The sequence below is a fragment of the Atractosteus spatula genome, chromosome 1 (assembly GCF_055471065.1).
Source record: "Atractosteus spatula isolate fAtrSpa1 chromosome 1, fAtrSpa1.hap1, whole genome shotgun sequence".
Classification (NCBI taxonomy): Eukaryota; Metazoa; Chordata; class Actinopteri; order Semionotiformes; family Lepisosteidae; genus Atractosteus; species Atractosteus spatula.
The window spans coordinates 55,285,005-55,298,236 of NC_142706.1; the positions used below are offsets into that span (position 1 = coordinate 55,285,005).

At 36.9% G+C, this 13,232-nt stretch overlaps 1 protein-coding gene across 1 annotated transcript in view; it reads left to right on the forward strand.

Moving 5' to 3' along the window:
• The window catches only part of gucy1b1 (guanylate cyclase 1 soluble subunit beta 1), a 37,937-nt gene extending 24,939 nt beyond the window's left edge, over nt 1-12,998 (forward strand). The window contains exons 10-13 of the mRNA XM_088911965.1: nt 3,500-3,737; nt 6,153-6,293; nt 10,669-10,823; nt 11,862-12,998. Coding sequence (XP_088768091.1) covers nt 3,500-3,737; nt 6,153-6,293; nt 10,669-10,823; nt 11,862-11,991 — 664 coding nt within the window. The 3' untranslated portion in view covers nt 11,992-12,998. The remainder of the gene's footprint in view (nt 1-3,499; nt 3,738-6,152; nt 6,294-10,668; nt 10,824-11,861) is intronic.
• The last annotated feature ends 234 nt before the right edge of the window (nt 12,999-13,232 follow it).

A 13,232-nucleotide genomic window follows, 5' to 3' on the forward strand; every position in this document is an offset into this window, starting at 1 on the left:
GAAAAAGTGTTTGCCTCCTTCCTGATTTCTTATTTTTTTGCATGTTTGTCACACTGAAATGTTTCAGATCATCAAACAAATTGAAATATTAGACAAAGATAACACAAGTAAACACAAAATGCAGTTTTTAAATGAAGGTTTTTATTATTAAGGGGAAAAAAAATCCAAACCTACATTGCCCTGTGTGAAAAAGTGATTGCCCCCCCTGTTAAAACATAAATTAACTGTGGTTTATCACATCCTTGGAAAGCTGAGTTCAATTTCTCTAGCCACACCCAGGCCTGATTACTGCCACACCTGTTCTCAATCAAGAAATCACTTAAATAGGACCTGCCTGACAAAGTGAAGTAGACCAAAAGATGCTCAAAAGCTAGTCATCATGCTGCGATCCAAAGAAATTCAGGAACAAATGAGAAACAGAGTAATTGAGATTTATCAGTCTGGAAAAGGTTATAAAGCCATTTCTAAAGCTTTGGGACTCCAGCGAACCACAGTGAGAGCCATTATCCACAAATGGCGAAAACATGTAACAGTGGTGAACCTTCCCAGGAGTGGCCGGCCAACCAAAATTACCCCAAGAGCGCAGCGACGACTCATCCAAGAGGTCAGAAAAAAACCCACAACAACATCCAAAGAACTGCAGGCTTCACTTGCCTCAGTTAAGGTCAGTGTTCATGACTCCACCATAAGAAAGAGACTGGGCAAAAATGGCCTGCATGGCAGAGTTCCAAGACGAAAACCACTGCTGAGCAAAAAGAACATAAAGGCTCGTCTCAGTTTTGCCAGAAAACATCTTGATGATCCCCAAGACTTTTGGGAAAATACTCTGTGGACTGACGAGACAAAAGTTGAACTTTTTGGAAGGTGTGTGTCCCATTACATCTGGCGTAAAAGTAACACAGCATTTCAGAAAAGGAACATCATACCAACAGTAAAATATGGTGGTGGTAGTGTGATGGTCTGGGGCTGTTTTGCTGCTTCAGGACCTGGAAGACTTGCTGTGGTAAATGGAACCATGAATTCTGCTGTCTACCAAAAAATCCTGAAGGAGAATGTCCGGCCATCTGTTCGTGACCTCAAGCTGAAGCGCACTTGGGTTCTGCAGCAGGACAATGATCCAAAACACACTAGCAAGTCCACCTCTGAATGGCTTAAGAAAAACAAAATGAAGACTTTGGAGTGGCCTAGTCAAAGTCCTGACCTGAATCCGATTGAGATGTTGTGACATGACCTTAAAAAAGCGGTTAAGGTTCGAAAACCCTCCAATGTGGCTGAATTACAACAATTCTGCAGAGATGAGTGGGCCAAAATTCCTCCACAGCGCTGTAAAAGACTCATTGCCAGTTATCGCAAATGCTTGATTGCAGTTGTTGCTGCTAAGGGTGGCCCAACCAGTTATTAGGTTTAGGGGGCTATCACTTTTTCACACAGGGCCATGTAGGTTTGGATTTTTTTTTTCCCTTAATAATAAAAACCTTCATTTAAAAACTGCATTTTGTGTTTACTTGTGTTATCTTTGTCTAATATTTCAATTTGTTTGATGATCTGAAACATTTCAGTGTGACAAAAATGCAAAAAAATAAGAAATCAGGAAGGGGGCAAACACTTTTTCACACCACTGTATAAAGGACCATCTTCAGCTACTTATTTTTTAAGTCTGGTGGTTGCAAGCCGGACTTCCATATGCATATGAAATAGAGACTTCTGCTTCACAGACACCTGAACTTTGTCATTTGTTTGACACAACATTTGGTTCTTTGATTTAGACCTTCAGTGAGCCACATGTTTAAACTTGCTCTGACAGATTATATTGGATGTAAAAATTTCATGAATATTTAATGCTCACCTTCAAGGTGATTTAATATAGCTACTTCTTGACTCTGCTTCAGCGCACCGAGAAAGTCAGTTTGCTGGTGTTAGCAACCAAACATAATTTCCAGATGCTTTTTGCATGCTGAAAAATATTGCAGTCTTCTATAAAAGAGGTTTAGCCATTTAGTGCAAAGTGCATTTTGATATATGTGATGCATGAAGTCCTCCAGGACAGATTAACATACTGTGGGCTGATTAAACATGTGTCCCTGTTCAATATGAATCCATGTTTCTGTTTATGAAACTTATTACATGATAATACACTAGGGAATATGGCTTTGTAAATCACAGTTTATATTATTAAGAGCATGATGCCTAAAAGTATTACAGTACGTATTGTGTATTTAGCACCAAGACAAAAGTTAGTTTTTGTGTTTGCTTTTAATATTGTCTTATTTAGAGCATTAAACCTAATTTACACTCTTTGAGTCTACAGCAGGAATGTATTAAATATGTTCAGGTGGGTCCACACCTGAAGAAGGCTCCACGGCCGAAACGTTGTGTTCTCTTTCTTCTTTTTTTTCAGCATGGAATAAATCTATTACTTGTTCCCATGTATTAAATATTATGAAGTTAAAATAAATAGCTTTTTCTATGACTTCGTGTACATTAAATGTTTACATTGAAATTCAATCAGTTAAAATTGTTTTTAAAGAAACCTAATAGCAAGCAAAAACATGCTCAAATGTTGTATCGTTTAGGAATCAATGACATACAGGACTTATTTATACACAGTAGCCAAGGAAGTGATATCTATGTTAGAAAAGTAGATGTCCAACATTTACTGAGAAGATTCTAAGAATCTGTAGCAGTGGCTGAAATTTAATAGATATCCTTAACCTCTCACTCACCCTTTGAAGTCATCTCTAGTGACACTGGCTATGACAATGCTTGCCAAGTTCTAGGTTTATTCAGGTTTTATAAGGGTTTTTATGTCTGTGCTGGATAGACATAGAAGAAGGTGGTACATTTTCGGCAAATAAAGATCAGACAACCCTAAGACACTAATGTTTCTTCACAGGCTTTGAAGTTAGCATATTATATCTTATAACATTTTCTTTAATCTGTTATTTGTCAAAGTAGTGCATTAGGTGTGTGGATTAGAGTGTACAATGGACTCTCGAGAATAAAAAACATGACATTTTATGTAGTGTGCTAATCAGGAATGCAGTATACTAAGAAAATCCTAGCTCGTGAAGGTCTTTATCTTGCAGTGCAACTTTTACATGCTGGACTATTGTGAAATCATAGTAAGCATGTAACACTAATATCTTTGATTTAGTGTTTTTTCATTCACACCATTTAGTTTTCATATTTGTGCCAGCTCATTATAGCATTATAAGCAACAGTTTTTAAGCATTCATATTAGGTTTGCATATGAATGTTAATTTTAATGTAAACCACATTTGATGGTGACCTGTTTTTTGCATTTTTTTAGAAAATGTCAAGAGAAATGTTTAAGGCAGATTAAGGCATACTATGACATTTAAAATGGTAATCTTTGAAAACATCTAATAGGAAATGAATATGTAGCAACTATGTAGTATTACTCAAACATGTATATTTTCAGACTGATTAAAAATGAAAAGTTCTTACCATTGCATTCTCCGTGATTTCTTTGTTCTAGATTGCTGTATTCTGTTCTTCCACCATCTGTAGCCAATGAGTTGAGGCACAAACGTCCAGTTCCAGCAAAGCGCTATGACAATGTGACCATACTCTTCAGTGGCATTGTTGGGTTTAATACCTTTTGCAGCAAACATGCTTCAGCTGAGGGAGCTATTAAGATAGTCAACCTGCTAAATGACCTGTACACAAGGTTTGACATTCTGACAGATTCACGGAAGAACCCATATGTTTACAAGGTAAGACAAAACTACTTTTATCACACGCTTAACTTCATTTATCCTAGACAGTTAAATGGGAAATTAACTTTCTGAGCAGAAGCAGTAGAATTAAAAATACTGTATGTAACTGATTTAACTTTCTTTTCATTTTTACATGTTCAAAAAGTTATTTATTGTGTAGAATTGTCAAGAAATTTTCTTTTTTTATGAACCCTAAAATTAACATTAGGTTAAAATTATGAAGCAAGAAATACTGGAGATAACTCCAAGGTTGAAAAGCATTGATTATGTGCTTTTACACCTTTTAAACCTGACTAAAACTCTTTTAAAAAATTCCAGCAAATCAAGCATTCACATTTCACAATGAATAATCCATTGCTGTTTGTTAACTCCTAAACGTTTGTTCATGAGCAATTATCATCAGAAGACTACCATATGATACTTTAAAAGGCAGCTGAGGTTATGTGATAATAAAATTAGTCAAGCATCAGAATTTGCAATGCAATCAAATCCTTCCAGCTGGCTCATTGCTGCCTGAATTTATTCCATTTAATTTATTCTCACAGCTGGATAACTGTGGGTTTACAGGATAAGGAACAGTAAAGGTTCGAACTGGATCAATTAATCAAACAAGTCATCTTGGAAGTCAAGCAACCATCTTAGTTTATGCTGGAACCCAATTTTTACATATTTTCATCCTGCTGGTACTAGAATTTTGTATTTGTAAGTTGACTTGCCAAACAGTTTTTCATCGGGAGAAGTTTTTGCAATGGGCCAGGTTTTCGCAAAATGGTTCATGAGACATTGTGAGTGTAAAAATTATCAAAGCAACTTTTCAGGAGCCATTTCCAGAATGCTTAGAATTTAGTTTTATTTCAGTCAGTACAGCAGTTCTTCAAAAAGAAGATTTTTTAAAAGGTTTTAGAATATGCATGTCACACCATCATTTTTAAAACAAATTGAATCTGCCCCCAATATATGTGACTAGTATGAGACTACCTAGTCTTTGAAATTACCAGTCTTTTTGTTGCAGAACTAGTAAGGAAAATGATCCTTACAATTATAATAGGCTTCCACACCTTGAAAACCAAAATCCTTCCACTAACTCTAGACTTCTACTACATGGAAGACTAATTACTAGATTATACCAAGTTAAAGCCCAATTCTTTATATTTGAAAAATGTGTAATTATAGTTGACAAATATACTTATAGGGTGGGTTGAGACAGTTCATGTATTGTATGAATAAATTTTATGTCTAAATGAAAAAGGTATAATGTTTTCCAGCAGGATTTTAAATGCCCCAAGGCTGAACACCCCAGATGAACGTTTTTAACTCATACAAAGGCAGGTTCTTTTGTCTGAGAGATTATGTTCCAGTTTTTTTCAGTTGAACACTGCAGACACCCTTGGAAATCAGGATGTGTTCAAACTCAGCATTCTGAGTGTGTCAACAGTATTGGTTAAAAGGGCTACAGAAATTAAAATTTGTTTCTAACCTTAAAATAAACAAAAGGAAAAGATAATACTATATAGATAGTATTATATATATATAGATAGTAAGATATAGATAGTAGACTATAAAGACTATAAAGCTTTTGAGTCCAAAAGTAAAATAAAAATTATTGTTATTATACGCCCATTAGGTAAACTAAATTTGTGTTACTAGAGTTCAGTTTATCAAAGTAGATTCAAGTATCTCCTAATATACAGTACTGGTAGTATGGATCAGGAAATCTTGAGTTTCCAGACAAAACAGCATTCAAGGCTTCCTCTGCCTTCATTTGTTTGTATCATTGCTATAGACCAGGAAGACACTGAAGGCTTTGTAATCCATGTTTCATTGCAGCTCCAAGCTCTCTTATTCCATATGACATTTTTTGCCTGGCTGTGTAGCTTAGGAGACTACTGTATATTAGAGATAAAATTAGATATACAGAAATGTTTCTTTTTTGGATTTCTAATCAATCCCCATCTTGTAAAATTGATCTATAAACCTTAAAAACTTTTAGCACTCTGATAGATGGCAATTTAATACCACTTTACTCAGGAATGCAGAATTCCTAAAATACCTTAATGCCTAACTCAGAATATCAGTTTAATTCTAATTTGGCTGCTGACAATATTTAAAACAATGAAATGTTTTCTGCTTTTCCCTCTTGGGAAAAGTTGGGGAAAAAAGAATTATGGTGGCTGCATGAATGAAAATACCCATAAATTAATGTATTGTAGTTATGTACAGTATATTACTAATGATGACTAAGCAAATTGCTTTGTTGTAAAGCAAATTCCTATTGAAGGGCACTGTATAAATTTATTGCTTCCAAAAGGATACTCATAGTAATTGAATAAATTGAATTTCTTTGCAGTAGTTTTGTTTATTGCCAGAAGTTTTAAGTTTCAAGCTAAATAAAAAATTGTATTCCATTGACAGGTGGAAACTGTTGGGGACAAATACATGACTGTTAGTGGTCTCCCAGAGCCCTGCACTCACCATGCTCAATCTATCTGCCACTTGGCTTTGGATATGATGGAAATTGCTGGACAAGTCAAAGTTGATGGAGAACCAGTACAGGTATACAAACGAATCCCTTGTAGATACTAGGATAATTCAGAAAGTTCTGTGCCAAAAAGTACTTACAACAATTATGATCAAATTATTGTTGAACATAGTCACTCTTGAGCACTGTAATTGTTACTATTCCTGAAGCTTTCCCTTCCAGGAAGAACTTCCAAACAGCTTATTCAGGTACTCTACATGGCTATCCACTCTTCTGCTATCCATCATCCTCAAAACAGTCTTGACAGAAATATTTGTTTTCAGTTTCAGAAAATGGTGAAAGTCATTTTATACTATATTTGGAAGAAGGATGTGGAAAGTAAAAATAAAAGATTCTTTGAGAGTGTTTGTAAGACTTCCATTGTGGCCCAGTTCTTTGCATGGTATTTTCCTTTGAATTAAATTTGATGGAGAACATGGAACAGCTTATTTTGTATTATAGAGAATCAACAGTACCTGGTCTCCCTTCTGGTTTGTTTTCACACATACTTTTCTCTTGTAGTTTGCCGAGATATGGTCCTCTGCAACTCTGTATTGGATAAAGCATTTAGAAAATGGATGGATGATCTCGTGTAGCTGTACAGTAAACAAAAAGTTACTTTTAAACTATTGTTTATTTTTTTGACAACTCCTTAGGGATTAATACCTATTCCAGATGTATTTGGCCACATCTGGAAAATGTTATCAAGCATACTTTGAACACAACACCCAATTCCATTTCTAGAATATGTCTACTGTTTGTTTTTGATTTGATTACATACAGTATGTATTCACCCTCCAGAGTCAGTATTTGGTGAAAGCACCTTTGGCAGCAGTTAAAACAGTGAGTTTTTTTTTTACTCTCAAACAATTTTGTAATTTTCTGTCAAGATTGTTGTGGATTGCTCATGGACTTTTCAATAATTCCTACAGATTAGGTAAGTGAGGGCATTAATGTCCTTGAGCGGCCCAGTTCATCTTCTTCTTGTTAAGCATTGAGTCTTTGTCCTGTTGAAATGTGAAAAAAAAGTCTATAACAGGTTTTCCTCTAAGAAATGCCTTACTTTTACATCCCCATTCTCATTATTTACAACCTTCCCAGTTCCTGCTGATGAGAAGCACAGCCATAACATAATGTTGCTACCACCGTGTTTCACAGTAGGATGATACTGATTGTACTCTGCATTATGTTGGGTTTGCTTCAGATGTAATGCTTTGTATTTAGATCAGAAAGTTCAAATTTTGTCTTGTATGACTGCATGTTAACAGTATTACTTAGATGCTCTGTTACAAACTCCATGTGGGATTTGAGATGGGTGTGCTGTTCTGCCAGCTTTGTGAAGCAACCAGGGTATTGACAAACTTTTTCTCCCATCTAAGGCTCTCTGTGTAACTCTTTCAAAGTCCCTGTTGGCCTCATGATGGCAGCCCTGACAAGCCCTGAGCTGTTGCTCAGTCTGATCTAGACAGCTTCTGGGTGACATGTTTAACTTCTTGATTATCAATTTCACCATGCTCAAAGAAATTTTAAGTGACTTTGAATTTGTTATACCCTTCTCCTGAAATATGCTATTCTACAACTGAGAAGTACACCATAGAAAGAAAGATGTGAAGTCATGTGATCCACTGTTATTGTACTGTTCTTGAGTTCTTTAATTGTTGTTAAAGTAATTTTGTGGACCTGAACTAATTGGTTTGTCATAGCAAAGAGGGTGAATATTTGTGCATTATTATGTCAGTGACTTAAGAAATTTTAATAAGCCCTCTGATTGCAATCAACATTTTAGAAAACATTTAGTAGATAAACATTCTCTTCATCCTAGCGTTAATCCCGCATCGGCAGGGTCCGCTTGTCAGCACGCCCGTCTCCATTTGGCACGGTCATAGGTGTCTTCTGGGGCGACGTTCACTTTCCGCATGTCTTCAGTGATCCGATCCATCCACCGCTTCTTGGGCCGCCCTCGCAGCCGTCGACCCTGCGGGCTCAGTCGCATCGCTGTCCGTGCCACCGTGTGCTCACCACTTCTCATCACATGTCCATACCATCGCAGTCTTCCTTTTCGCATCTTCTCCGTTATTGGTGCCACTCCCATGCGTCGACGGACATCGTCATTGAGGACGTGGTCAAATCTTGTTAGGCCGATACACCACTGGATCATCCTCATTTCCATGAGGGCCTGCTCATGCCTGGAAGTTGCTGGCCAGCATTCCGATTCATACAAGGCGACAGGATGGACAATGGTCTTGTAAACTTTGGCCTTAAAATGGATTGGCATCCGGTGATCGCATAGAACGCCGGTGACCTGGCGCCACATCATCCACGCCACATTCACTCGGGCCCTGGCGTCTGGGAGGGTGTCGCCGTCGCTGCTGATAAAGGAGCAGAGGTATTTAAACTGCGTCACTTTCTTGAGATCTTCACCTCTGATGCTGATAGTTCCATCTGTTTGAGGGCCACACTCCAGGTACTCGGTCTTCTCGGTACTCTGGTGTTCAGCCGCATTCCATGCTCGTCCAGTCGGATCTTCCATCTCTGCATTTGGTGTTGGAGCTCATGGCGTTCTTCATCCGCCAAGAAGACATCGTCGGTGTAGAGCAGCAACCATGGGTGAAGTGCCTGGAGTTCGGCCGTCGCCATGTCCATGCAGAGCACAAAGAGCAGGGGCGAAAGGGCCGATCCTTGGTGAACGCCGACGTTGATGGCGAAAGGCGGTGAAGTGCCCACCGGGCCCTCGACGACGCTGGTGACGTTGCGATAAAGCAGCTAGACCCATTGGACGTAGGGTGCGTGCCAGATGAACTCATGTGGGATCCGATCGAATGCTTTCTCCAAATCCAGGAACGCCATGTGGATGGACTTGTGCAACCTGGCAGCGTGGATGGCGTCTGTCGTCCCACACCCTTTGACAAAGCCACATTGGTTCAATGTGACACTGACCGCCTTGTGGAGTCTGGTGTCGAGGGCCCGCTCAAAGATCTTCATCGCATGGCACAGAAGGCGAATTGGTTGGTAATTTGAGCACTCCATAACGTCACCTTTGCCCTTCCAGATGGGCACCGTGGTGCTGGTTGCCCAAATCGGTGGGACTGCACCTTCGTAGGTGATTCGGTTGAAGAGGCTCACTTCCGTTGTGGTGATAGGCGGGACAGGTCCAAGGATGGGGTTGGTGCTTTGAATTGGTGGGTGGGGAAATTCTTCATTGCAGATTCTCGAGAAGTAGTCACTCCAACAGCGAAGGATGGCGGGTGGGTCTCGCAGATAAACATTCTAACAAAAGTAGATAAACATTCTAACAACACAATCTCAAAACTCACTGGCAGTTTACAGTTTGACTTAAAAAGGTAAAAGTGTTAGTTTAATGCTGTGGTGTAACTAGGAACAGATGTAAACTGCTGGGCTTAATGAGCTTTCAACTGTTACATGCCTTAATGGTTTCTTTAAAGCAGTGGCAAATACAGATTATCTATTTTACTTTAACTTTGATACAGTATAAAGTAAAACATTCCTAGTGCCAAATGACCTACTACTTAAATTATTTTGTATTTGTTGCTTTTGTAAATGCGTGTGTACTTGTGCTCTTCTTTGTAATGTACAGAATACCCTACACCTATCAAAATAAATTAATCTCTTTAGTCCTGGAGAAGCAGAATATGGGAGTCTTGAGGAATTATTAGGAGTTCCCCAGAGGGAGCAGACACTGTGTTGCTTCCTGCAGAACACTAAACAAGTCCAGGAAATATAAATACATTAGCAAAACAGAGTACTCTGGAAATCAGTGCAGAGTTCATATAAGCCTCAGATGAGCAATGGACCCTGCTAAATACATGACAGGGGATTTGTCCAAAATAATAGATTGTCAGTGTTTATTTTTAGTTGATTTATTCATACTTGTGTCTTGATATCATGAGAGTCACTTCTGCTTTTGAATTGATTACTTTTTAACATTGATTACATTTCAGTCTGAATAATAAAAAAAACATTTTTCTAAAATGGCTAACCTCTTGTTTTATTATTTTATCAATTATGTGCAAAGTATGTTTAAATCTATTCAGTGATTAATGTCCCTGGCTTACTTCCACGGGAAGTTAATATGCAATAAAATGAATACAAATAATTTAACAATAGTGTTCAGATTCTTAATTTTCTTTGCAATGATAGGTCTCTGACAGAACTGTTAAAACTTGAATAAAGGTGTTTATTCTGTTGGTGTATCAAGAAACAAATGCTGTTGTGAATGACAGTTTTGTGACTGTCCTACATAAACAGAAAAAGAGTTTATGTACGAATAACATGATGGAGATCAAAATGAATTTGAAAAGACTTAAGTAAAATTGAAGCCTAAGTCTGTGACTGTTTTTCTCACATTTGTTTTTGTTGGATGATGCCTCATATATACTATTATTTTTCCAGATAACTATTGGCATACACACTGGAGAGGTTGTTACTGGTGTAATAGGGCAGAGAATGCCCCGTTACTGTCTTTTTGGAAATACAGTAAATCTTACAAGCCGAACAGAAACCACTGGAGAAAAGGGGAAGATAAATGTTTCAGAATATACTTACAGGTAAGGAAAAGCACCATCTTATTTGAATCATGTGAAATAATCAGTTGAAAGGACTGGTTAAGGCTGGGATCTGACATATAATGCTATCAAAGCCTCGCTAGCTCCACTACATAGTTCAGTTTAATAGGATTTCAGGTTTCAGGGATGTGATAGCAGATCATGGGATTTTTTTTATATTACTATATCATTACGTATCTCTATATCATAAAATAAATGAAAGCTTGATTATAAAAAAGAAACATTCAATAAATCACTGCTGTCAAAGCTCTCGGGTGCTAGGTTAGTACTGGATTAGGGTGCAGTCTGTGTGGAGTTTGCATGCTCTTGAGTTGCATTAATTCTCTTTATGTACCCTGGTTTCTTCCAGTCTCCTAAATAAAAGCTCTCTTGGGCAGTATGTGTCTCTAAATTGACCATGTGTGTGCCAGGTTCTTCTGGGTTAGGGTCTGGTTGCCATTTCCCTTATCAGTGTAAGCAGCTTTCTGATAATTGATAGACAGAGATACTGTGCATGACAAATTATTACTTCTACTGTATATTGTGCATCTAAATTATACTACTTATCTAACACAGTGATAATTGAAATTCATATGGAAAGATTAATATACTCTATATTCTTTTCAGATAAACATACTGTACAATGATATGGAAACTCTGAATGTACTGCATGTTATGTTGTAACCATAACTGAAACTTTTAGTGCAGCTCATATGACAGTTGTAGACTATTACAAATGTAGATGGTGAGACATCAAATCTCACCATCTCACCATCTCACCAACAAATCTTGAAGGAAAATAAAAGTTTTAAAAATTGCCATAATAATTTATGGTTAAATGTCATAGATATGAATAATCAATGTAAGCTTTTTAAATAACCTCTCAAATAAAAAAAATAGGCCAGTAGGAAAATGTCCTATAAAAAAACACTACAATCTAGCATGAGTCTGCTTACATTCCAAAACAATCTAATAATAAATATAATAAAATAATTGTGTCCTCTAGGTTTTAATAAAATCTAACCAACCATTTTATTCCAGGTGTCTTTTGTCAGCTGAAAATGCAGACCCCCAGTTTCAGTTGGAATACCGAGGACCTGTAGCTATGAAGGGCAAGAAGGAACCAATGAAAGTGTGGTTTTTATCCAGAAAATGTGCAGAAACTGACTAATCAAGAGGAAACTGTCATTCATACTAAATGCTGGGACAACAGCATCTCCTTTTACAGTGCAATTGCCATTATATTGTAAACATAACCAATACATGTTTTTGGCTTTAGCCAGTATTTTGAATAGACAAGGTAAATTATTTAAGATTCAAATCACATTTTGCCAAATCAAAGGGATTGAAAAACACCTAAGCATTTCTCTTTTGCACCATTATGTTATTACATTATTTGCACATATTTGTTTCTCCTGTGTAGTTTTGAAGCAAGTGTTTGATCTTCTTTTTGAAGTTTTTTTTAATTTCTATTTATATATGAGATGTATTCAGCTGTGCTTTTAAGGTTTGACCTTTTGATAAGGAAAGCATGCATGTTTTATATAATAATGCACAGCCATTTATACCTCCTGACTGTACTACTAATCCGTTCCGCAAGTCAGTGACTTTGATAACTATTATAACAAAGTTATAGATTTTATATTTTCACATTTCATTGTTAATATATAACCTGTAAGTTTTGTTCACTGAAAAGAACACTTTCAAATTGAAATTCACACAGGAAGATATTGTACCAGAAATTAGTTTCAAGGTACTGTATTTAAGGATTTCAATATACATGCACATTTTAAGAATGTTCTTAATGCAGCCATCTGTAGAGTGCAGTTGTGTACGTGATGTTCCATTTTAGACAGTGATGTATACCCCAGAAAGTCAAATGTATGTGTGCCAAATGCCTCACTGTGGAAAATGATGGATATATTTCTTCTGCAAGTGATTGCTGTTATTCATTTGGTCTTTAACTGTCGGCCTGTTGTTCATTGTGTGCTGCTAAAATGCTCCTTGCATTTAATCTGTGTAATAGTATGTCATGACTGTAAATTTAACATGGCTGACTGTTTCCAGTATTAATCCTACAAAGATGTTATTTAAAATTAATTTCACTAATAGTTTTGTACATTTAAAAGAGGAGACAAATGATCTAAAAAATAAAGAATTGTTTGTGCTTATTAAAACTAAGTATAAAGCAGAATATGTGATTATTCTTGTCGGACAAATAGACAGGCATCCTTTACCTCATTTTTAAATATGAAATGTTTTTAAGCAAGCAAAACAGATTCTGGACTACAATGTTGTCCAGAATCCTCATTCTTAGAAGTGAAATGTATTTCAGACCGCTCTTTAAAAGAAGCATCTGCTTATAATTAAATCACATTGGATGTCATAAATGTTACTGCAATTCAGCTTTTA